Source organism: Hemiscyllium ocellatum, chromosome 1 (genome assembly GCF_020745735.1).
Source record: "Hemiscyllium ocellatum isolate sHemOce1 chromosome 1, sHemOce1.pat.X.cur, whole genome shotgun sequence".
Taxonomy (NCBI): Eukaryota; Metazoa; Chordata; class Chondrichthyes; order Orectolobiformes; family Hemiscylliidae; genus Hemiscyllium; species Hemiscyllium ocellatum.
Window position 1 is genome coordinate 1,300,077 of NC_083401.1, and position 26,599 is coordinate 1,326,675.

Consider the following 26,599-nt stretch of genomic DNA (forward strand, 5'->3'; position numbering starts at 1 on the left):
GCAGAAACCACACATGAGCCCAGTTAATCAGAGAGTGATGAAAGGGGTGGGCTCAGGGTGAGGGGAGACAGGTGGGGGCAGAGAGTTTGATGTGCACTAAATGACTGTTTCTGCTTTGTCTTGACAGTAATGGACATCGATGTCGACTACGAACGACCCAACGTAGAAACAATTAAATGTGTGGTTGTTGGAGACAATGCGGTGGGAAAGACCAGGCTGATATGTGCCAGAGCCTGTAATGCCACCTTAAGCCAGTACCAGCTGCTAGCTACACATGTGCCCACGGTGTGGGCGATTGACCAGTATCGGGTCTGTCAGGAGGTAAGTCAGGCTTCAACCCAGGCCAGAGTGTCTGACACTGCCATCTATATTCACCCAGGCCAGGGTGTCTGACACTGCCATCTATATTCACCCAGGCCAGAGTGTCTGACACTGCCATCTATATTCACCCAGGCCAGAGTGTCTGACACTGCCATCTATATTCACCCAGGCCAGGGTGTCTGACACTGCCATCTATATTCACCCAGGTCAGAGTGTCTGACACTGCCATCTATATTCACCCAGGCCAGGGTGTCTGACACTGCCATCTGTATTCACCCAGGCCAGAGTGTCTGACACTGCCATCTATATTCACCCAGGCCAGGGTGTCTGACACTGCCATCTATATTCACCCAGGCCAGGGTGTCTGACACTGCCATCTATATTCACCCAGGCCAGAGTGTCTGACACTGCTATCTATATTCACCCAGGCCAGGGTGTCTGACACTGCCATCTATATTCACCCAGGTCAGAGTGTCTGACACTGCCATCTATATTCACCCAGGCCAGAGTGTCTGACACTGCCATCTATATTCACCCAGGCCAGAGTGTCTGACACTGCCATCTGTATTCACCCAGGCCAGAGTGTCTGACACTGCCATCTGTATTCACCCAGGCCAGGGTGTCTGACACTGCCATCTATATTCACCCAGGCCAGAGTGTCTGACACTGCCATCTGTATTCACCCAGGCCAGGGTGTCTGACACTGCCATCTATATTCACCCAGGCCAGGGTGCCTGATACAACCCAAAAGGAGACCATGCAGCCCAACCTTCCCGTGCTGGCTTGCAGAAGGAGTTGTGTGATTAGTCCTGTTGCCCTGCTTGCTGCCTAAACCTTCTCCAATCCCTGATGAAGCTCCTTTTATTCCAATTTGATAATGTGTTCCTGATCTTAACAACCTCCTGCATGAAGGGATGTCTCCTCACTTCCTGCCGCGTTCCCCTGTCAGTTGGTGTGAAGTGTATAAACCCATTGGACAGAGCAAAGAGTTCCTCCCTCGAACAAAATACCAGTACATTTGAAAAAGATATTTTATATAAATGGCGAGTGATTATATTAATCATATTCTGTACTAATAATACCTTACGGAAGGAAAACAATCCTAGTTTCTGTAATCTCTTTATGTACCTGATGTTCTTCATCCAAGGGGTCAGCCCATCTATATTTCCTTCCTCCTTGCAAGCAACAGAATTTAAATCTTTATATTCGAAATCCACAATATCTTGGAGGGGGAGGAAGATTGTGGGCGACTTGGGCAGGGATCCCTGAACATTGGGGGCAGGGCAGGTTTTGTTTTCATTGGTGAGGCCAGGCCTTTGCTGGCTGTGTCTGTTGAACCTGATACGTTTTTGGGACGATCAACAACAACTTCAGGGTGATGTCAGGGTTGGAGGGTCTGAGCTACAGGGAGAGGCTGGACAGGCTGGGGCTGTTTTCCCTGGAGCGTCGGGGGCTGAGGGGTGACCTTATAGAGGTTTACAAAATTATGAGGGTCATGGATAGGATAAATAGACAAAGTCTTTTCCCTGGGCTGGGGGAGGGCATAGGTGTAGGGTGAGAGGGGAAAGATATAAAAAAGACCTAAAAGGGGCAACTTTTTCAGACAGAGGGTGGTACGTGTAGGGACTGAGCTGCCAGGGGATGTAGTGGAGGCTGGTATCTGGTCAGCATGGATGGGTTGGGCTGAAAGGTCTGCTTCCATGACTCTATAACATTACCTGAATTATTAACCCACCAACATTTAATCGGGGAATTGAAAAGGAATACTGGATACTTGCCTTTCTCAGTGAGAGGTAGATGGTCAGGGCAGGGCAGTGATGGTGGGGAGGTCACAGCGGGAGGCTGGTCCCCACACGATGGGGTGGATGGGAGCAGGTACAGAGGGAGAGTCCCCAGGATGTTGTCTGGGATGGAGCATTTCAGCAATGAAGGGAGGGGCTGGTGTTCTGTGGAGCAGAGAAGGTGGTGGGGGGGGTGTAATGGAGGTGGATAAGATTATGAGGGGCATGGATGGGGGGGGGGGATTGAAAGTAGCTGGTCCCCTTCATCAAAGGGTCAATACCAACAGGGCAGAATTAAAATGTGCTTCACCCAGAGGCTAGGAACTATCTGGAATGTCAATGCTATTGGCCTAGAGCAGGAATGTGGGCAAGATTCCAATACAGGAGCCGAATGTGTCCTGGGTCGATGTACTAATAATCTAGTGATAATACCCCTCAGTCATCACCTCCCCTCCAGGGGAATTCCTATCAGCAAGTGAAGAGATGGCAGATGGATTAAACAAATACTTTTAAAATTCAGTAATGGGATGAGGGCCTTATAAGCTAGGCCAATATCTATTACCCATCCCTAATTGCCCAGAGGGCAGTTAAGAGTCAGCCCCATTGCTGTGGGTCTGGAGTTAGGTGTAGGCCCAGACCAGGTAAGGAAGGCAGTTTCTTTTCCTAAAGGGCATCGGTGACCCAGATGGGTTTCTCCTGACAGCTGAGAACACTCGCCTTCAGAGTACGAACTCCAGATATTTACAAAATTAAATTCCACAATCTGTCAGGGCAGGATTTGAACCTGTGTCCTTGGAGTTTATCTGGGTCTCTGGATTAATGGGCTTGTGATAATACTACTAGGTCATCACCTCCCCATAGAAAGGATGCAAATAGCTAGAAAGGAAATAATGTTCAATATAGAAATGGAAGGCAGGCACTGAAACAGGATCAGGAACGGACCCTTCACCTACCAAGAATTCAGCAATACATGACGTGGAGGACAAAGTTACAAATCCCACAACACCAGGTTAGAGTCCGACAGGTGTAACTGGAAGCACTGGCTGTCGGAGCGCTGCCCCTTCACCAGGTGGTTGATGCTGCTGAGCCTGGTGAATGGGGCAGCGCTCCGACAGCCAGTGCTTCCAGTTACACCTGTCGGACTCTAACCTGGTGCTGTGGGATTTGTAACTACCAACACATCATGCCTTCCTAAAGTAAAAATCTTTTGTCTTCACATGGTCCATATCCTTCTATTCCTTGTTTATTCCAAAGATACAAAAGTTTAAAATCAGATCCAAACACACTCAAGAAAAGCCAGTTATCAGAATTCGAAACGAAGCTCTCACGTTTCAGAGCTGAACATTCTCTGCACCTTATTTCGATCTGGAACACGAGGTTCTGTTTCTCTGATATACTTATGTAAGGTCGGATTTGAGGCAAAACAATACTTTTCCCTGTGTTTCAGTTCATATGACAATAATAATTCAAATCAAAATCAAAGCAGCTGAACGTGTGTCCCATCTGGCTTCAAACGTTATCGGGATTAACCCTCCCCTCAATCTGCTCTGGTATCGGGATTAACCCTCCCCTCAATCTGCTCTGGTATCGGGATTAACCCTCCCCTCAATCTGCTCTGGTATCGGGATTAACTCTCCCCTCAATCTGCTCTGGTATCGGGATTAACTCTCCCCCTCAATCTGCTCTGGTATCAGGATTAACCCTCCCCTCAATCTGCTCTGGTATCGGGATTAACTCTCCCCTCAATCTGCTCTGGTATCAGGATTAACTCTCCCCCTCAATCTGCTCTGGTATCGGGATTAACTCTCCCCTCAATCTGCTCTGGGATCGGGATTAACCCTCCCCCTCAATCTGCTCTGGTATCGGGATTAACCCTCCCCTCAATCTGCTCTGGTATCAGGATTAACTCTCCCCCTCAATCTGCTCTGGCATCGGGATTAACCCTCCCCTCAATCTGCTCTGGTATCGGGATTAACCCTCCCCTCAATCTGCTCTGGTATCGGGATTAACCCTCCCCTCAATCTGCTCTGGTATCAGGATTAACTCTCCCCCTCAATCTGCTCTGGTATCGGGATTAACCCTCCCCTCAATCTGCTCTGGTATCGGGATTAACCCTCCCCTCAATCTGCTCTGGTATCGGGATTAACCCTCCCCTCAATCTGCTCTGGTATCAGGATTAACCCTCCCCTCAATCTGCTCTGGTATCGGGATTAACCCTCCCCTCAATCTGCTCTGGTATCAGGATTAACTCTCCCCCTCAATCTGCTCTGGTATCGGGATTAACCCTCCCCTCAATCTGCTCTGGTATCGGGATTAACCCTCCCCCTCAATCTGCTCTGGTATCGGGATTAACTCTCCCCCTCAATCTGCTCCGGTATCGGGATTAACTCTCCCCCTCAATCTGCTCTGGTATCGGGATTAACTCTCCCCCTCAATCTGCTCTGGTATCAGGATTAACTCTCCCCCTCAATCTGCTCTGGTATCGGGATTAACTCTCCCCTCAATCTGCTCTGGTATCGGGATTAACCCTCCCCCTCAATCTGCTCTGGTATCGGGATTAACCCTCCCCTCAATCTGCTCTGGTATCGGGATTAACCCTCCCCTCAATCTGCTCTGGTATCAGGATTAACTCTCCCCCTCACTGTGCTCCGGTATCGGGAGTACACCTCCCCCTCACTCTGCTCCGCTATCGGGAGTACACCTCCCCCTCACTCTGCTCTGGTATCGGGAGTACACCTCCCCCTCACTCTGCTCCGGTATCGGGAGTAGACCTCCCCCTCACTCTGCTCTGCTATCGGGAGTACACCTCCCCCTCACTCTGCTCCGGTATCGGGAGTACACCTCCCCCTCACTCTGCTCTGCTATCGGGAGTACACCTCCCCCTCACTCTGCTCTGGTATCGGGAGTACACCTCCCCCTCACTCTGCTCCGGTATCGGGAGTACACCTCCCCCTCACTCTGCTCCGCTATCGGGAGTACACCTCCCCCTCACTCTGCTCCGGTATCGGGAGTAGACCTCCCCCTCAATCTGCTCTGGTATCGGGAGTACACCTCCCCCTCAATCTGCTCTGGTATCGGGAGTACACCTCCCCCTCACTCTGCTCTGGTATCGGGATTAACCCTCCCCTCAATCTGCTCCGGTATCGGGAGTACACCTCCCCCTCACTCTGCTCTGGTATCGGGAGTAGACCTCCCCCTCACTCTGCTCCGGTATCGGGAGTACACCTCCCCCTCACTCTGCTCCGGTATCGGGAGTAGACCTCCCCCTCACTGTGCTCTGCTATCGGGAGTACACCTCCCCCTCACTCTGCTCCGCTATCGGGAGTACACCTCCCCCTCACTCTGCTCCGGTATCGGGAGTACACCTCCCCCTCACTCTGCTCCGGTATCGGGAGTAGACCTCCCCCTCACTCTGCTCTGCTATCGGGAGTACACCTCCCCCTCACTCTGCTCCGGTATCGGGAGTACACCTCCCCCTCACTCTGCTCTGATATCGGGAGTACACCTCCCCCTCACTCTGCTCTGGTATCGGGAGTACACCTCCCCCTCACTCTGCTCCGCTATCGGGAGTAGACCTCCCCCTCACTCTGCTCTGGTATCGGGAGTAGACCTCCCCCTCACTCTGCTCTGCTATCGGGAGTACACCTCCCCCTCACTCTGCTCTGGTATCGGGAGTACACCTAGCCTCTCCAATCTTTCTTCCCAGCTGCGTTTTTCCTGATAATTCTCTTCCTCTTATCCAGTGGGATAATGAAGAGACTCAAACTTTACACCGAACTGACATCGTGGCCTTGTTAATTATTCATACCTTTCCAGCAGAATCTCTCTCCTCTCCTACCCTCTCCTTCACCCCATCAAGGGGACGGTGTCCACTCTCCCCCTGAACCATCTGGCCAAGCTGCCATTTTACCTTGAGGACCCTGTGGAGGTGCACTCGGACGGCCCTCCTTCCCTCGACATTTCATCCTCTTCCCTGAGTAGGTTCCCCTGTGCACTAGACAAGGTCAGCATTAGCAGGGTCACATTACTTGAATTTAGGGAGGCACATTCATCGTTCCTTTTCACTCCTGATGAAGGGCTATGCCTGAAACATCGACTCTCCTGCTCCTCAGATGCTGCCTGACCTGCTGTGCTTTTCCAGCGCCATGCTCTAGGTTCTGATCTCCAGCATCTGCAGTCCTGAACCTGGATGTTATAGTGTCATAGAGATGTACAGCGTGGAAACAGACCCTTCGGTCCAACCCGTCCATGCTGACCAGATATCCCAACCCAATCTAGTCCCACCTGCCAGCACCCGGCCCATATCCCTCCAAACCCTTCCTATTCACATACCCATCCAAATGCCTCTTAAATGCTGCAATTGTACCAGCCTCCACCACTTCGTCTGGCAGCTCATTCCATACACATACCACCCTCTGTGTGAAAAAGTTGCCCCTTAGGCCTCTTTTATATCTTTCCCCTCTCATCCTAAACCTATGCCCTCTAGTTCTGGACTCCCCAACCCCAGGGAAAAGACTTTGTCTATTTATCCTATCCGTGCCCCTCATAATTTTGTAAACCTCTATAAGGTCACCCCTCAGCCTCCGACGCTCCAGGGAAAACAGCCCCAGCCTGTTCAGCCTCTCCCTGTAGCTCAAATCCTCCAACCCTGGCAAAATCCTGGTCAATCTTTTCTGAACCCTTTCAAGTTTCACAACATCTTTCCGATAGGAAGGAGACCAGAATTACACCCAATATTCCAACAGTGGCCTAACCAATGTCCTGTACAGCCGCAACATGACCTCCCAACTCCTGTACTCAATACTCTGACCAATAAAGGAAAGCATACCAAACACCTTCTTCACTATCCTATCTAACTGCAACTCCACTTTCAAGGAATTTTCATGGTGAAACTTATTCATTCTTTTGAAGGGGTGATGTGAACTATCATCCAATAGTATTTCCTGAGAAGCTGGGACTGTGAGACTCCATTGTCAACAGTTGCATGATTAGTTGACTCCATGATTAGTTGACTCCATGATTAGTTGACTCCATGATTAGTTGACTACATGATTAGTTGACTACATGTGCTGAATATCAGAGCAACCGATCGACTCCAGAATATTCTATGCTTTAGCCTTTTACCTTCAAGGATAACTCATCGGCCAAAGTGTTTCTTTTTCCAGAGAGTGAACCTTTTCAGAGAACTATTGGTTCAGTCAGTGGGGGAAACCTAGTTACAGACGAGTTAGAGTCATGGGAGATAGTGCTGGCAACGTGTAGTTGATTGGTGTGTGGAGAGGTGCCCAGTTAGCGATGCCATGGCACACTGCCTGTCAACTGCTGTGGGATTAGCTTCCGAGGGCTGGAACACCTTGTCGAAGTGAATGTTTGAGAGAAAACGAGCCATTCGACCCCTGCCGGAACCACATCTGTTCTCTCCCCGACAGTGGCAATCACCTTCAGCTTGAAAAATGTCAGTTTATTTTTCTCTCTGTTCCTGTCTGTATTTGTCTGTGTTTCGAAGGAGGTTAGAGTTTTTATTAGTAGGGTTCTTTGCTGTCTGTTCACAGTTTGTTTCACCTGTAATTAGCACCTATTGATTTGGAAAGAAAGTGTAATTTGTATTCAGTTCAGAAAGCTGGTGTGTGCTTTCCAACACCTGGCTGTAAGGGAAATCTTTACCTTCTGTGATGACTTTAGGAGTGGTTTAAACATTTATACTGCTCTTTTATTGACTTTGTATGTTAACCAGTTATTCTCCCTTTGTTGAATGAATTTTGTTTTGATAATAAACCAATAGTTTGTGTTTATTAAGGTTCCTAAATGTTTTTATTGAAAATCTGATATAGATAAGACACATCATTGGTTAACTTGGGAACTGAGATGTTGTGACCTATGAAATGCTAATATTGGGGTGTGACAGTGCCCACACCTCCAGCCTCACAATGGGGTCAGCTCTCTTTGGGAGAGATCCTTTATTCAGAGCAGGCTCACTCGGCTGAATAGCCTTTGTCTCCATCTGGTTCGTATGTTTGTACCTCCCCTGACAAAAATCAACCAAGTTAATGAGACGTGATCTTGACTAATCTTCATTTACCCATCCCTTCTCATAACCTGCCCCTGACGAAGGTTAGACTATCTCGCCTGTATTTACTCATGTGTTCCTCACTCCCTCTGGAACCACACCTGTATCAGCCGGAGATTGGAAAGGACCTGCTTTCCTCCCTGGCTTTTACCAGCAGCTTGGCTTCATTTCACCTCAACTCCACTTTCCTAACGATCCCTGGGAACCTTTCAATCTCTTGTTTGTTGAGAATTTGTTTTGATTCATTTTGTGGGATGTGAGTGTCACTGGCTGGGCCCAGTATTTATTACCCCCTCCCTAGTTGCCCCTTGAGAAGCTGCCTTCCTGACCCGCTGCAGTCCATGTGCTGTTGGCTGACAACACATCCATCCTCAGACAAGCCAAACAGAGACATGGACGAGAATTCCTAGAAGTATTACATTCCAACCGGAACTCTCTCAACAAACACATCGAGTTAGATCCCATCTACCACCCCCTGAGAAAAAAAACAGGAAGTGACTTCACCACAGGAAATGACATCACCAACCCAAAGAACCCCAAACATATAAATAGAAAGCAGGAATCATCAGCAGTGCTCCGTCTGGAGGCTCAGTGGAAATGTTCCCTGGAATGGTGGCGAAATGTCTGAAAATGAACCTTCTTGCGAGTTCTGTTTGAAGTCTGTCCCGTTAAGCAGAGTGACAGTGCCTCACAACACAGTGGAGGGGATTCTCAATGTGAAGGTGGGACTTTGTCTCCACAAGGACAGTGCAGTGGTCACTCTCACCGATCCTGTCATGGTCAGATACACCTGCAGCCGGCAGATTGGGGAGGATGGGGTCAGTATGGTTTTCCCTCTTGTTGGTTCCCTCCCCACCTGCCGCAGACCCAGTCTAACAGCGAGGTCCTTTAGTTTACCCCAGGGAATCTCCTCTGCCCCCTTTCGTGTGCAATCGCATCCTCCCAGTAATGTGGCGACTGGAACTACAACCAATATTTTATCTGTGCTGTCATCAAGTAGTGAGACGAGTTGCCCCCTCCGATGTTCTAGCCCTGCCTGGGTTAATGAAGCGCCACGTCTTTCCCAGCCTGAGTAACTGTGCTGACACTGTCAGGGACCTGTGTACTTTCTGTAACCTTACTCTGTCCTATTCCATCTCTGTGTTATGAAGGTTCTCGAACGGTCGCGAGATGTCGTTGATGAAGTTCCAGTTTCACTTCGACTTTGGGATACTTTTGGGGATCATCACAAAGATCGTCGCTTTGCATATGGCAGGTAAGGTAGCAGGGGAACATGGTCCTCTCCGGGATGTGTGTGTGTGTGTGTGTGTGTGTGTGTGTGAGTGTGAATGTGAGTGTGGACAGTGATTGTCCTGGTGTGAGTGTGAGTGGTGATTATCCCGGTGTGAGTGTGAGTGTGGGCGGTGAGTGTGAGTGTGAGTGTGTGTTGGTGGTGAGTGTGAGTGTGTACGGTGATAGTCCTGGTGTGAGTGTGAGTGTGGGCGGTGAGTATGAGTGTGTGTTGGTGGTGAGTGTGAATGTGAGTGTGTACGGTGATAGTCCCGGTGTGGGTGGTGCGTGTGGGTGGTGCGTGTGGGTGGTGCGTGTGGGTGGTGCGTGTGGGCGGTGTGTGTGGGCGGTGAGTGTGTGTGGGCGGTGAGTGTGTGTGTGGGCGGTGAGTGTGTGTGTGGGTGGTGAGTGTGAGTATGAGTGTGTGTGGGCGGTGAGTGTGGGCGGTGAGTGTGGGCGGTGAGTGTGGGCGGTGAGTGTGTGTGGGTGGTGAGTGTGAGTGTGTGTGTGGGCGGTGAGTGTGAGTATGAGTGTGTGTGGGCGGTGAGTGTGGGCGGTGAGTGTGGGCGGTGAGTGTGTGTGGGTGGTGAGTGTGAGTGTGAGTGTGTGTGTGGGCGGTGAGTGTGTGTGTGGGCGGTGAGTGTGAGTATGAGTGTGTGTGGGCGGTGAGTGTGGGCGGTGAGTGTGGGCGGTGAGTGTGAGAGTGAGTGTGGGTGGTGAGTGTGTGTGGGTGTGAGTGTGAGTGTGAGTGTGTCTGCTGTAACCTGCCTGTCTGTGCTCTGTCCCCAGGTCTGATGTAGTGGTACTGTGTTTCTCCCTGGCTAACCCGCTCTCCCTCCGCCATGTGAAGACCATGTGGTACCCGGAAATCTGCCATTTCTGTCCCCGCACCCCGGTTATTCTGGTTGGCTGCCAGCTGGACCTGCGGTTTACTGACCTCGATGCAGTCAACAGGGCTCGGAGGCCTCTGGTCAAGTCAGTCTTTGCAAATTTGTTCTTGGAATGACCATAGCACCGTAAGATGTAGGAGCAGAATTAGGCCCTTCAGCCCATCGAGTCTGTTCCACCATTCAATCCTGGCTGATAGGTTTCTCAATCCCATTCTCCCGTTTTCTCCCCATACCCTTTGATCCCCCTTACTCATCAGGAACCTCTCTTGTTTTACCTGAAGTACACTCAGTGACGTGGCCTTCACTGCCCTCTGTGACAATGAGTCCCACAGATTCCCCCACCCTCTTGCTGGCGAAAGCCCTCCCCAGCTCAGAATGCAGGTGGCTGTGACCAGACCAGCACTTACCAAATGTACGGATTAGAAGAGTTAGGATTTATAATCGTTTAACTAAGCAACAGTTTGTTTTATGAATAGTCAATGTGTTTTTGTCAAGGGGAGATCATGTCTCACAAACCCCATTGAGTTTTTGAGAAGGTGACCAAGCATGTAGATGAGGGGAGGGCAGTTGATGTGGTGGACATGGACTTCAGTAAAGCCTTTGATAAGGTTCCACATGGTAGGCTGTTGGAGAAAATGCAGAGGCATGGAATGGAGGGTGATTTAGCAGTTTGGCTTAGAAACTGGCTTTCTGAAAGAAGGCAGCGAGTGGTGGTTGATGGAAAATATTCAGCCTGGAGTCCGGTTACTAGTGGTGTGCCACAAGGGTCTGTTTTGGGACCACTGCTGTTTGTCATTTTTATAAATGACTTAGACGCAGGCATAACATAGGTGGATGGATTAGTAAATTTGCAGACGACGCTAAAGTCAGTGGAGAAGTGGTCAGTGTGGAAGAATGTTACAGGTTGCAGGGGGACTTGGATACACTGCAGAATTGGGCTGAGAGGTGGCAAATGGAGTTCAATGCAGCTAAATGTGAGGTGATGCACTTTGGGAAGAATAACAGGAAGGCAGAGTACTGGGTCGATGGAAAGGAGGGAGTTGAAGAAAGGGATTAGGAGAGCTAAGAGAGGGCATGAAAAATCTTTGGCGAGTAGGATCAAGGATAACCCCAAGGCATTTTATGCGTATGTGAGAAACATGAGAATGACGAGAACGAGGGTAGGTCTGATCAAGGACAGTAGTGGGAGACTGTGTATTGAGTCGGAAGAGATAGGAGAGGTCTTGAACGAGTACTTTTCTTCAGTATTTATGAACGAGAGGGACCGTATTGTTGAAGAGGAGAGTATGAAACAGACTGGTAAGCTAGAAGAGATACTTGTTAGGAAGGAAGATGTGTTGGACATTTTGAACAACTTGAGGATAGACAAGTCCCCGGGCCTGACGGGATATATCCTAGGATTATGTGGGAAGCAAGAGAGGAAATTGCAGTACCGTTGGCAATGATCTTTTTGTCTTCACTGTCAACGGGGGTGGTACCAGGGGACTGGAGAGTAGCGAATGTTGTACCCCTGTTCAAAAAAGGGAATAGGGATAACCCCGGGAATTACAGGCCAGTTAGTCTTACTTCTGTGGTAGGCAAAGTAATGGAAAGGGTACTGAGGGATAGGATTTATGAGTATCTGGAAAGACACTGCTTGATTAGGGACAGCCAGCACGGATTTGTGAGGGTTAGGTCTTGCCTTACAAGTCTTATTGAATTCTTTGAGGAGGTGACCAAGCATGTGGATGAGGGTAGAGCAGTGGATGTAGTGTACATGGATTTTAGTAAGGTATTTGATAAGGTTCCCCATGGCAGGCTTATGCGGAAAGTCAGGAGGCATGGGATAGAGGGAAATTTGGCCAATTGGATAGAAAACTGGCTAACCGGTCGAAGTCAGAGAGTGGTGGTAGATGGCAAATATTCAGCCTGGAGCCCAGTTACAAGTGGAGTTCCGCAGGGATCAGTTCTGGGTCCTCTGCTGTTTGTAATTTTTATTAATGACTTGGATGAGGGAGTCGAAGGGTGGGTCAGTAAATTTGCAGATGATACGAAGATTGGTGGAGTTGTGGATAGTGAGGAGGGCTGTTGTCGGCTGCAAAGGGTCTTGGATATGATGCAGAGCTGGGCTGAGGAGTGGCAGATGGAGTTCAACCCTGCCAAGTGTGAGGTTGTCCATTTTGGAAGGACAAATAAGAATGTGGAATACAGGGTTAACGGTAGGGTTCGTAGTCAGGTGGTGGAACAGAGGGATCTTGGGGTCTATGTACATAGATCTTTGAAAGTTGCCACTCAGGTGGATAGAGCTTGTAAGAAGGCCTATGGTGTATTAGCGTTCATTAGCAGAGGGATTGAATTCAAGAGTCGCGAAGTGACGTTGCAGCTGTACAGGACTTTGGTTAGGTCACATTTGGAGTACTGTGTGCAGTTCTGGTTGCCTCACTTTAGGAAAGATGTGGAAGCTTTGGAGAGGGTGCAGAGAAGATTTACCAGGATGTTGCCTGGAATGGAGAATAGGTCGTACGAGGACAGGTTGAGAGTTCTCGGCCTTTTCTCGTTGGAACGGCGAAGGATGAGGGGTGACTTGATAGAGGTTTATAAGATGATCAGAGGAATAGATAGAGTAGACAGTCAGAAACTTTTTCCCCGGGTACAACAGAGTGTTACAAGGGGACATAAATTTAAGGTGAAGGGTGGAAGGTATAGGGGAGATGTCAGGGGTGGGTTCTTTACCCAGAGAGTGGTGGGGGCATGGAATGCGCTGCCCGTGGGAGTGGTAGAGTCAGAATTATTGGCGACCTTTAAGCGGCAATTGGATAGGTACATGGATGGGTGCTTAATCTAGGATAGATGTTCGGCACTACATGGTGGGCCGAAGGGCCTGTTCTGTGCTGTATTGTTCTATGTTCTATGACCTGTGAACTATTCTAAGCTTATTCCCCTCCACCCACACACCACCATCTGTGGGCTTATCTAAGGATTGTTTAAATGCCCCTAATGTGGCTGAGCTAATTGTATTGTCAGGCAGGACCCTACCACTCTCTGAGTAAAGAACTGGCTCAGGACCCTCCAACCCCAGAGCATTAATGTGGACTTCACCAGTTTCCTTATTTCCCCTCCCCCCACCTCACCCTAGTTCCAAACTTCCAGCTCAGCACCGTCCCCATGACCTGTCCTACCTGCCTATCTCCTTTTCCACCTATGCATCCTCCTCTCTGACCTATCACCTCTATCCCCAAACCCCCCACTCACCCATTGTACTCTATGCTACTCTCTCCCCACCCCCACCCTCCTCTAGTTTATCTCTCCACCCTTCAGGCTCTCTGCCTTTATTCCTGATGAAGGGCTTTTGCCTGAAACGTGATTTTCCTGCTCCTCGGATGCTGCCTGACCTGCTGCGCTTTTCCAGCACCACTCTAATCTAGACTCTGATCTCCAGCATCTGCAGTCCTTGTTTTTTCACCCATTAAAGAGACCATTGGATGGGTATTTGAATAGAAACATTGGGCAGTGTTCCAGGGTCAAAAACAAGAGATTGACACAAGGTGGGCCAGACCTGATATCATGGGCAAAATGGCCTTCTCCTGCTCTGTGATCATTCTGTCATTCAGTGAAATGGTTTAATTATAGACAATTCATAAAGTTGTCAAGATATCCACTCTCTTATTAAACACGCATCCTTTCCTCCATCTCTATTGCAAGATTGCTACCATTTTTAACAAGTCCATTTCTCAACCAGCTTTAGATTGATTCTTACAGGTTCTCAGGGATTTCCTGCCAGCCATGTCAACATCCCATCAAACAGCCCACCCCTACCAAACCTCCTCCATCGGTCAGCCCACCCCCACCAAACCTCCTCCACCAGTCAGCCCACCCCCACCAAACCTCCTCCACCGGTCAGCCCACCCCTACCAAACCTCCTCCACCGGTCAGCCCACCCCCACCAAACCTCCTCCACCAGTCAGCCCACCCCCACCAAACCTCCTCCACCAGTCAGCCCACCCCCTACCAAACCTCCTCCACCAGTCAGCCCACCCCCTACCAAACCTCCTCCACCAGTCAGCCCACCCCTACCAAACCTCCTCCACCAGTCAGCCCACCCCCACCAAACCTCCTCCACCAGTCAGCCCACCCCCTACCAAACCTCCTCCACCGGTCAGCCCACTCCCACCAAACCTCCTCCACCAGTCAGTCCACCCCCACCAAACCTCCTCCACCAGTCAGGCAGCATCCCAGGAACAGGAGAATCAATGTTTCGGGCATAAGCCCTTCTTCAGGAATCATTCCTGAAGAGGGGCTTATGCCTGAAACGTCGAATCTCCTGCCCCTTGGATGCTGCCTGACCTGCTGCGTTTTTCCAGCAACACATTGTCAGCTCTGATCTCCAGCATCTGCAGACCTCACTTTCTCCTCCTCCTCCACCATTCAGGCAGCTGATGAGTGCTCAGATTGTGGCTAGTCACCACTTTCCTGTCTAACTCCCATCACCCTGGGCTCCCCCATTGATCAAAACCCAAATTCATTCAATGGCATTGCCACTACTGTTCACAGTGAAAGACAGTTCCAAAGATTAAATCCCCTCAGCTCTGATAATAATGGGAGACTCTTTCAGACCAGTTGAGTGGGAGACCCTGCGGAATGGTTCTGTCTGCCTTTACTGGATGGTTACACACTATTGCTTTGCGTAGCTATTGAATGTTTAAGTGGCTGGTGAGATTGATGTCTCATTCTTGTTGGGATTAAGTGCTAATTTATCTCTTTAGACCCATCAAACCCACAGACATCCTCCCCCCGGAGGATGGCCAGCAGATTGCCCAGGAACTTGGTGTGCCTTACTATGAGACCAGTGTTGTTGCACAGTTTGGGATCAAAGACGTCTTTGACAATTCCATCCGGGCAGCACTCATTGCAAGACGCCATCTGCATTTCTGGAAGTCACACCTGAAGAAAGTCCAAAAGCCTCTGCTTCAAGCTCCTTTTCTCCCTCCAAAGCCCCCTCCGGTTGTTATCAGTGTCCCAGATACCCTCTTGTTGGGCGGTGAAACACCAGCCACTCTCTTCTCAACTCCTGTTTGTCCTGATGTCACCTTCATTCTTCACGATGGGCACCAGATCTTCGCTCACAGAGTGTACTTGGCCACTTCCTGCTCCAAGTTCTACGACCTGTTCAGTATAGACTTAATGCAAGAGCCTTGCGTGGATGGAGAGACAGACGCAGATGATACGGGAAAGAGAACACACAGAAAAGAGCAGGCAGGTAACGCCAAGACCCTCAGAGTGGATGACAGTATTTTTGGGAAGAACACATCAGTATCACTGAGAACTTCAAATAGCAATGAGACTGGGAACCTGACAGAGCATGAGAGAATGATCCAAGTGGCCTTAAAGCAGGGAAAGCAGCTCAGCAAGTGGGCAAGGGGCTTTCTGACCATTCATTTGGATTATATCAAAGATCCGGTGACTGGAAGAGATCGATATATGACTGTTGTAACCATGGACTACCTGATCCAGAAACAGCCGTTCCAGATTGTACTCGAATATCTGTACACGGGCTACTTGAATGAGAACCAAGTGGATCTAATCGAGGTTGCTGTCATTGCTGAGATCTTGGAAGTATTTGATTTGAGGATGATGGTGGCTAATGTACTGAATAACGAGAGTTTTATGAACCAGGAAATCACAAAAGCCTTCCACGTGCGACGTGCCAACAGGATCAAAGAGTTCCTCTTAAAGGGGACCTTTGCAGGTATGACCGGGGCCGTGGGAAGTATTTGTGACGTGGAAATGCTGTCCACGACTGGAAACAAACCAGGGACAAGTGACGCCAAGAGAGAAAATGCTGGAAAATCTCAGCAGGTATGGCAGCATCTGTAAGGAGAGAAAAGAGCTGATGTTTCGAATCTAACTGACGCTTTCTCAAAGCTCTTTTCTCTCCTTACAGAAGCTGCCAGACCTGCTGAGATTTTCCAGCACTTTCTCTTCTGGTTTCAGATTCCAGCATCCGCAGTAATTTGCTTTTATCCAGGGACAACTGAGAATTCAGCACTGACAGCAGAGACAGCGTTCAGCATGACGTTGAAATGAGGCAAAACATGAGAATTTTTAATAAAATGTAAACTTTCATGGGATGTGCAGGTCACTGGTGAGGCCAGGTGATATTTACAAATGTTGTTATCGGTGTGTTATAATTGATATTTACAGATGTTGTTATCGGTGTGGTACAGGTGATATTTACAGATGTTGTTATCGGTGTGTTATAATTTATATTTACAGATGTTGTTATCGGTGTGGGACAGGTGATATTTACAGATGTTGTTATCGGTGTGTTATAATTGATATTTACAGATGTTGTTATCGGTGTGGTACAGGTGATATTTACAGATGTTGGTAGCGGTGCGTTATAATTGATATTTACAGATGTTATTGGTGTGTTATAATTGATATTTACAGATGCTGCTATTGGGATGATACAGGTGATATTTACAGATGTTATCGGTGTGGGACAGGTGAAATTTACAGATGTTGTTATCGGTGTGTTATAATTGATATTTACAGATGTTGTTATCGGTGTGGTACAGGTGATATTTACAGATGTTGTTATCGGTGTGGTACAGGTGATATTTACAGATGTTGTTATTGGTGTGTTATAATTGATATTTACAGATGTTGTTATCGGTGTGGTACAGGTGATATTTACAGATGTTGTTATCGGTGTGTTATAATTGATATTTACAGATGTTGTTATCGGTGTGGTGCAGGTGATATTTACAGATGTTGTTATCGGTGTGTTATAATTGATATTTACAGATGTTGTTATCGGTGTGGTACAGGTGATATTTACAGATGTTGTTATCGGTGTGGTACAGGTGATATTTACAGATGTTGTTATCAGTGTGTTATAATTGATATTTACAGATGTTATCGATGTGGTACAGGTGATATTTACAGATGTTGTTATCGGTGTGGTACAGGTGATATTTACAGATGTTGTTATCGGTGTGTTATAATTGATATTTACAGATGTTGTTATCGGTGTGGTGCAGGTGATATTTACAGATGTTGTTATCGGTGTGGTACAGGTGATATTTACAGATGTTGTTATCAGTGTGTTATAATTGATATTTACAGATGTTATCGGTGTGGTACAGGTGATATTTACAGATGTTCTTATCGGTGTGGTACAGGTGATATTTACAGATGTTGTTATCGGTGTGGTACAGGTGATATTTACAGATGTTGTTATCGGTGTGGGACAGGTGATATTTACAGATGTTGTTATCGGTGTGTTATAATTGATATTTACAGATGTTGTTATCGGTGTGGTACAGGTGATATTTACAGATGTTTTTATCGGTGTGGTACAGGTGATATTTACAGATGTTGTTATCAGTGTGTTATAATTGATATTTACAGATGTTATCGGTGTGGTACAGGTGATATTTACAGATGTTCTTATCGGTGTGGTACAGGTGATATTTACAGATGTTGTTATCGGTGTGTTATAATTGATATTTACAGATGTTGTTATCGGTGTGGTACAGGTGATATTTACAGATGTTGTTATCAGTGTGTTATAATTGATATTTACAGATGTTCTTATCGGTGTGGTACAGGTGATATTTACAGATGTTGTTATTGGTGTGTTATAATTGATATTTACAGATGTTGTTATCGGTGTGGGACAGGTGATATTTACAGATGTTGTTATCGGTGTGTTATAATTGATATTTACAGATGTTATCGGTGTGGTGCAGGTGATATTTACAGATGTTGTTATCGGTGTGTTATAATTGATATTTACAGATGTTGTTATCGGTGTGGTACAGGTGATATTTACAGATGTTGGTAGCGGTGCGTTATAATTGATATTTACAGATGTTATTGGTGTGTTATAATTGATATTTACAGATGCTGCTATTGGGATGATACAGGTGATATTTACAGATGTTATCGGTGTGGGACAGGTGAAATTTACAGATGTTGTTATCGGTGTGTTATAATTGATATTTACAGATGTTGTTATCGGTGTGGTACAGGTGATATTTACAGATGTTGTTATCAGTGTGTTATAATTGATATTTACAGATGTTGTTATCGGTGTGGGACAGGTGATATTTACAGATGTTGTTATCGGTGTGGTACAGGTGATATTTACAGATGTTGTTATTGGTGTGTTATAATTGATATTTACAGATGTTGTTATCGGTGTGGGACAGGTGATATTTACAGATGTTGTTATTGGTGTGTTATAATTGATATTTACAGATGTTGTTATCGGTGTGGTACCCGTGATATTTACAGATGTTGTTATTGATGTGTTATAATTGATATTTACAGATGCTGCTATTGGGGTGATACAGGTGATATTTACAGATGTTGTTATCGGTGTGGTACAGGTGATATTTACAGATGTTGTTATCGGTGTGTTATAATTGATATTTACAGATGTTGTTATTGGTGTGGTACAGGTGATATTTACAGATGTTGTTATTGGTGTGTTATAATTGATATTTACAGATGTTATCGGTGTGGTACAGGTGATATTTACAGATGTTGTTATTGGTGTGTTATAATTGATATTTACAGATGTTCTTATCAGTGTGGTACAGGTGACATTTACAGATGTTGTTATCGGTGTGGTACAGGTGATATTTACAGATGTTGTTATCAGTGTGTTATAATTGATATTTACAGATGTTGTTATCGGTGTGGTACAGGTGATATTTACAGATGTTGTTATCGGTGTGTTGTAATTGATATTTACAGATGTTATCGGTGTGGTACAGGTGATATTTACAGATGTTGTTATCGGTGTGTTATAATTGATATTTACAGATGTTATCGGTGTGGTGCAGGTGATATTTACAGATGTTGTTATCGGTGTGTTATAATTGATATTTACAGATGTTGTTATCGGTGTGGTACAGGTGATATTTACAGATGTTGTTATCGGTGTGTTATAATTGATATTTACAGATGTTGTTATCGGTGTGGTGCAGGTAATATTTACAGATGTTGTTATCAGTGTGGTACAGGTAATATTTACAGATGTTGTTATCGGTGTGTTATAATTGATATTTACAGATGTTGTTATCGTTGCGGTACAGGTGATATTTACAGATGTTGTTATTGGTGTGTTATAATTGATATTTACAGATGTTGTTATCGGTGTGGTACAGGTGATATTTACAAATGTTGTTATTGGTGTGTTATAATTGATATTTACAGATGTTGTTATTGGTGTGGTACAGGTGATATTTACAGATGTTGTTATCGGTGCGGTACAGGTGATATTTACAGATGTTGTTATTGATGTGTTATAATTGATATTTACAGATGCTGCTATTGGGGTGGTACAGGTGATATTTACAGATGTTGTTATCGGTGCGGTACAGGTGATATTTACAGATGTTGTTATTGGTGTGTTATAATTGATATTTACAGATGTTCTTATCGGTGTGGTACAGGTGATATTTACAGATGTTGTTATCGGTGTGGTACAGGTGATATTTACAGATGTTGTTATCGGTGTGTTATAATTGATATTTACAGATGTTGTTATCGGTGTGGGACAGGTGATATTTACAGATGTTATCGGTGTGGTGCAGGTGATATTTACAGATGTTGTTATCGGTGTGTTATAATTGATATTTACAGATGTTATCGGTGTGGGACAGGTGATATTTACAGATGTTGTTATTGGTGCGGTACAGGTGATATTTACAGATGTTGTTATCGGTGTGTTATAATTGATATTTACAGATGTTGTTATCGCTGTGGTACAGGTGATATTTACAGATGTTGTTATCGGTGTGTTATAATTGATATTTACAGATGTTGTTATCGGTGTGGTACAGGTGATATTTACAGATGTTGTTATCAGTGTGTTATAATTGATATTTACAGATGTTGTTATCGGTGTGGGACAGGTGATATTTACAGATGTTGTTATCGGTGTGTTATAATTGATATTTACAGATGTTGGTAGCGGTGCGTTATAATTGATATTTACAGATGTTGTTATTGGTGTGTTATAATTGATATTTACAGATGCTGCTATTGGGATGATACAGGTGATTTTTACAAATGTTGTTATCGCTGTGGTACAGGTGATATTTACAGATGTTGTTATCGGTGTGTTATAATTGATATTTACAGATGTTGTTATCGGTGTGGTACAGGTGATATTTACAGATGTTGTTATCGGTGTGTTATAATTGATATTTACAGATGTTGTTATCGCTGTGGTACAGGTGATATTTACAGATGTTGTTATCGGTGTGTTATAATTGATATTTACAGATGTTGTTATCGGTGTGGTACAGGCGATATTTACAGATGTTGTTATCGGTGTGTTATAATTGATATTTACAGATGTTGTTATCAGTGTGTTATAATTGATATTTACAGATGTTATCGATGTGGTACAGGTGATATTTACAGATGTTGTTATCGGTGTGTTATAATTGATATTTACAGATGTTGTTATCGCTGTGGTACAGGTGATATTTACAGATGTTGTTATCGGTGTGTTATAATTGATATTTACAGATGTTGTTATCGGTGTGGTACAGGTGATATTTACAGATGTTGTTATCGGTGTGTTATAATTGATATTTACAGATGTTGTTATCGGTGTGGTACAGGTGATATTTACAGATGTTGTTATCGGTGTGTTATAATTGATATTTACAGATGTTGTTATCGCTGTGGTACAGGCGATATTTACAGATGTTGTTATTGGTGTGTTATAATTGATATTTACAGATGTTGTTATTGGTGTGTTATAATTGATATTTACAGATGTTGTTATCGGTGTGGTACAGGTGATATTTACAGATGTTGTTATCGGTGTGTTATAATTGATATTTACAGATGTTGTTATCGCTGTGGTGCAGGTGATATTTACAGATGTTGTTATCGGTGTGTTATAATTGATATTTACAGATGTTGTTATCGGTGTGGGACAGGTGATATTTTCAGATGTTGGTATCGGTGCGTTATAATTGATATTTACAGATGTTGTTATTGATGTGTTATAATTGATATTTACAGATGCTGCTATTGGGGTGATACAGGTGATATTTACAGATGTTGTTATCGGTGTGGTACAGGTGATATTTACAGATGTTGTTATGGTGTGGTACGGTTGATATTTACAGATGTTGTTATCGGTGTGTTATAATTGATATTTACAGATGTTGTTATCGGTGTGGTACAGGTGATATTTACAGATGTTGTTATCAGTGTGTTATAATTGATATTTACAGATGTTGTTATCGGTGTGGGACAGGTGATATTTACAGATGTTGTTATCGGTGTGGTACAGGTGATATTTACAGATGTTGTTATTGGTGTGTTATAATTGATATTTACAGATGTTGTTATCGGTGTGGTACAGGTGATATTTACAGATGTTGTTATTGGTGTGTTATAATTGATATTTACAGATGTTGTTATCGGTGTGGGACAGGTGATATTTACAGATGTTGTTATTGGTGTGTTATAATTGATATTTACAGATGTTGTTATCGGTGTGGTACCCGTGATATTTACAGATGTTGTTATTGATGTGTTATAATTGATATTTACAGATGCTGCTATTGGGGTGATACAGGTGATATTTACAGATGTTGTTATCGGTGTGGTACAGGTGATATTTACAGATGTTGTTATCGGTGTGTTATAATTGATATTTACAGATGTTGTTATTGGTGTGGTACAGGTGATATTTACAGATGTTGTTATTGGTGTGTTATAATTGATATTTACAGATGTTATCGGTGTGGTACAGGTGATATTTACAGATGTTGTTATTGGTGTGTTATAATTGATATTTACAGATGTTCTTATCAGTGTGGTACAGGTGACATTTACAGATGTTGTTATCGGTGTGGTACAGGTGATATTTACAGATGTTGTTATCAGTGTGTTATAATTGATATTTACAGATGTTGTTATCGGTGTGGTACAGGTGATATTTACAGATGTTGTTATCGGTGTGTTGTAATTGATATTTACAGATGTTATCGGTGTGGTACAGGTGATATTTACAGATGTTGTTATCGGTGTGTTATAATTGATATTTACAGATGTTATCGGTGTGGTGCAGGTGATATTTACAGATGTTGTTATCGGTGTGTTATAATTGATATTTACAGATGTTGTTATCGGTGTGGTACAGGTGATATTTACAGATGTTGTTATCGGTGTGTTATAATTGATATTTACAGATGTTGTTATCGGTGTGGTGCAGGTAATATTTACAGATGTTGTTATCAGTGTGGTACAGGTAATATTTACAGATGTTGTTATCGGTGTGTTATAATTGATATTTACAGATGTTGTTATCGTTGCGGTACAGGTGATATTTACAGATGTTGTTATTGGTGTGTTATAATTGATATTTACAGATGTTGTTATCGGTGTGGTACAGGTGATATTTACAAATGTTGTTATTGGTGTGTTATAATTGATATTTACAGATGTTGTTATTGGTGTGGTACAGGTGATATTTACAGATGTTGTTATCGGTGCGGTACAGGTGATATTTACAGATGTTGTTATTGATGTGTTATAATTGATATTTACAGATGCTGCTATTGGGGTGGTACAGGTGATATTTACAGATGTTGTTATCGGTGCGGTACAGGTGATATTTACAGATGTTGTTATTGGTGTGTTATAATTGATATTTACAGATGTTCTTATCGGTGTGGTACAGGTGATATTTACAGATGTTGTTATCGGTGTGGTACAGGTGATATTTACAGATGTTGTTATCGGTGTGTTATAATTGATATTTACAGATGTTGTTATCGGTGTGGGACAGGTGATATTTACAGATGTTATCGGTGTGGTGCAGGTGATATTTACAGATGTTGTTATCGGTGTGTTATAATTGATATTTACAGATGTTATCGGTGTGGGACAGGTGATATTTACAGATGTTGTTATTGGTGCGGTACAGGTGATATTTACAGATGTTGTTATCGGTGTGTTATAATTGATATTTACAGATGTTGTTATCGCTGTGGTACAGGTGATATTTACAGATGTTGTTATCGGTGTGTTATAATTGATATTTACAGATGTTGTTATCGGTGTGGTACAGGTGATATTTACAGATGTTGTTATCAGTGTGTTATAATTGATATTTACAGATGTTGTTATCGGTGTGGGACAGGTGATATTTACAGATGTTGTTATCGGTGTGTTATAATTGATATTTACAGATGTTGGTAGCGGTGCGTTATAATTGATATTTACAGATGTTGTTATTGGTGTGTTATAATTGATATTTACAGATGCTGCTATTGGGATGATACAGGTGATTTTTACAAATGTTGTTATCGCTGTGGTACAGGTGATATTTACAGATGTTGTTATCGGTGTGTTATAATTGATATTTACAGATGTTGTTATCGGTGTGGTACAGGTGATATTTACAGATGTTGTTATCGGTGTGTTATAATTGATATTTACAGATGTTGTTATCGCTGTGGTACAGGTGATATTTACAGATGTTGTTATCGGTGTGTTATAATTGATATTTACAGATGTTGTTATCGGTGTGGTACAGGCGATATTTACAGATGTTGTTATCGGTGTGTTATAATTGATATTTACAGATGTTGTTATCAGTGTGTTATAATTGATATTTACAGATGTTATCGATGTGGTACAGGTGATATTTACAGATGTTGTTATCGGTGTGTTATAATTGATATTTACAGATGTTGTTATCGCTGTGGTACAGGTGATATTTACAGATGTTGTTATCGGTGTGTTATAATTGATATTTACAGATGTTGTTATCGGTGTGGTACAGGTGATATTTACAGATGTTGTTATCGGTGTGTTATAATTGATATTTACAGATGTTGTTATCGGTGTGGTACAGGTGATATTTACAGATGTTGTTATCGGTGTGTTATAATTGATATTTACAGATGTTGTTATCGCTGTGGTACAGGCGATATTTACAGATGTTGTTATTGGTGTGTTATAATTGATATTTACAGATGTTGTTATTGGTGTGTTATAATTGATATTTACAGATGTTGTTATCGGTGTGGTACAGGTGATATTTACAGATGTTGTTATCGGTGTGTTATAATTGATATTTACAGATGTTGTTATCGCTGTGGTGCAGGTGATATTTACAGATGTTGTTATCGGTGTGTTATAATTGATATTTACAGATGTTGTTATCGGTGTGGGACAGGTGATATTTTCAGATGTTGGTATCGGTGCGTTATAATTGATATTTACAGATGTTGTTATTGATGTGTTATAATTGATATTTACAGATGCTGCTATTGGGGTGATACAGGTGATATTTACAGATGTTGTTATCGGTGTGGTACAGGTGATATTTACAGATGTTGTTATGGTGTGGTACGGTTGATATTTACAGATGTTGTTATCGGTGTGTTATAATTGATATTTACAGATGTTGTTATGGTGTGGTACGGGTGATATTTACAGATGTTGTTATCAGTGTGTTATAATTTATATTTACAGATGTTGTTATGGTGTGGTACGGGTGATATTTACAGATGTTGTTATCAGTGTGTTATAATTTATATTTACAGATGTTGTTATCGGTGTGGTACAGGTGATATTTACGGATGTTGTTATCGGTGTGTTATAATTGATATTTACAGATGTTGTTATAGGTGTGGGACAGGTGATATTTACAGATGTTGTTATCGGTGCGGTACAGGTGATATTTACTAATGTTGTTATCGGTGTGTTATAATTGATATTTACAGATGTTGTTATCGGTGTGGTACAGGTGATATTTACAGATGTTGTTATTGGTGTGTTATAATTGATATTTACAGATGTTGTTATCGGTGTGGTACAGGTGATATTTACAGATGTTGTTATCGGTGTGTTATAATTGATATTTACAGATGTTGTTATCGGTGTGGTACAGGTGATATTTACAGATGTTGTTATCGGTGTGTTATAATTGATATTTACAGATGTTGTTATGGTGTGGTACGGGTGATATTTACAGATGTTGTTATCAGTGTGTTATAATTTATATTTACAGATGTTGTTATCGGTGTGGTACAGGTGATATTTACAGATGTTGTTATCGGTGTGTTATAATTGATATTTACAGATGTTGTTATAGGTGTGGGACAGGTGATATTTACAGATGTTGTTATCGGTGCGGTACAGGTGATATTTACTAATGTTGTTATCGGTGTGTTATAATTGATATTTACAGATGTTGTTATCGGTGTGGTACAGGTGACATTTACAGATGTTGTTATCGGTGTGGGACTGGTGTTATTTACAGATGTTGTTATCGGTGTGTTATAATTGATATTTACAGATGTTGTTATCGCTGTGGTACAGGTGATATTTACAGATGTTGTTATCGGTGTGTTATAATTGATATTTACAGATGTTGTTATCGCTGTGGGACAGGTGATATTTACAGATGTTGTTATCGGTGTGTTATAATTGATATTTACAGATGTTGTTATCGGTGTGGGACAGGTGATATTTACAGATGTTGTTATCGGTGTGTTATAATTGATATTTACAGATGTTGTTATCGGTGTGGGACAGGTGATATTTACAGATGTTGTTATCGGTGTGTTATAATTGATATTTACAGATGTTGTTATCGGTGTGGTACAGGCGATATTTACAGATGTTGTTATTGGTGTGGGACAGGTGACATTTACAGATGTTGTTATCGGTGTGGTACAGGCGATATTTACAGATGTTGTGTTGTTGCAGATGTTGTCTTTGAAGTGGAGAATGAACACATTCCCGCCCACAAACCCTTCCTGATGTCGAGCTGTGATTGGATGGCTGCAATGTTTCGTGGTTCATTCCTGGAAAGTTACATCGATAAGGTATCAGCATTCCGATCGAAAGTAATCCTGTCAGGGTTGATGCCGTGACAGCAGCACTCACTGGGTCACAGTGTGTACTTGGATTGGACACTTAATGCAATAACTTGCTGCAGTGTGTTTCCCAACCACTTGTGGGTATGGTGGGTGCAGTGTCCCAGACCTTGCTGAACGATGGGGAGAACGATGAACAAAAGAAAGAGAAGACACAATGAGAAATGAGACTGAGGAGGGTGGGGGCAGTAACCCTGACAGGCCAAGAAAGTGTGAACGAGACCCTCTGTGGGAGAGATGGTAATGGGGTCAGGAAGGTCAGGAGTAGATAAGAGAAAAGACGGTGGATAAGGGCGATTGAGATCATGTGAGAAAAATTGGAAAGGGGTGAAAGATTGACTCGGGAATACCATGAGA

At 43.8% G+C, this 26,599-nt stretch overlaps 1 protein-coding gene across 4 annotated transcripts in view; it reads left to right on the top strand.

Annotated features, from left to right (window-relative positions):
* LOC132819697 (rho-related BTB domain-containing protein 2-like) overlaps positions 1 to 26,599 on the top strand; it is a 91,342-nt gene that overhangs the window by 34,052 nt on the left and 30,691 nt on the right. For all 4 annotated transcript variants that reach the window (XM_060831487.1, XM_060831576.1, XM_060831399.1 and 1 more), the window contains exons 2-6: positions 128 to 321; positions 9,321 to 9,424; positions 10,228 to 10,413; positions 15,071 to 16,053; positions 26,073 to 26,191. In XM_060831487.1, the coding sequence (XP_060687470.1) occupies positions 130 to 321; positions 9,321 to 9,424; positions 10,228 to 10,413; positions 15,071 to 16,053; positions 26,073 to 26,191 (1,584 nt within the window). In that variant the 5' untranslated portion in view covers positions 128 to 129. The remainder of the gene's footprint in view (positions 1 to 127; positions 322 to 9,320; positions 9,425 to 10,227; positions 10,414 to 15,070; positions 16,054 to 26,072; positions 26,192 to 26,599) is intronic.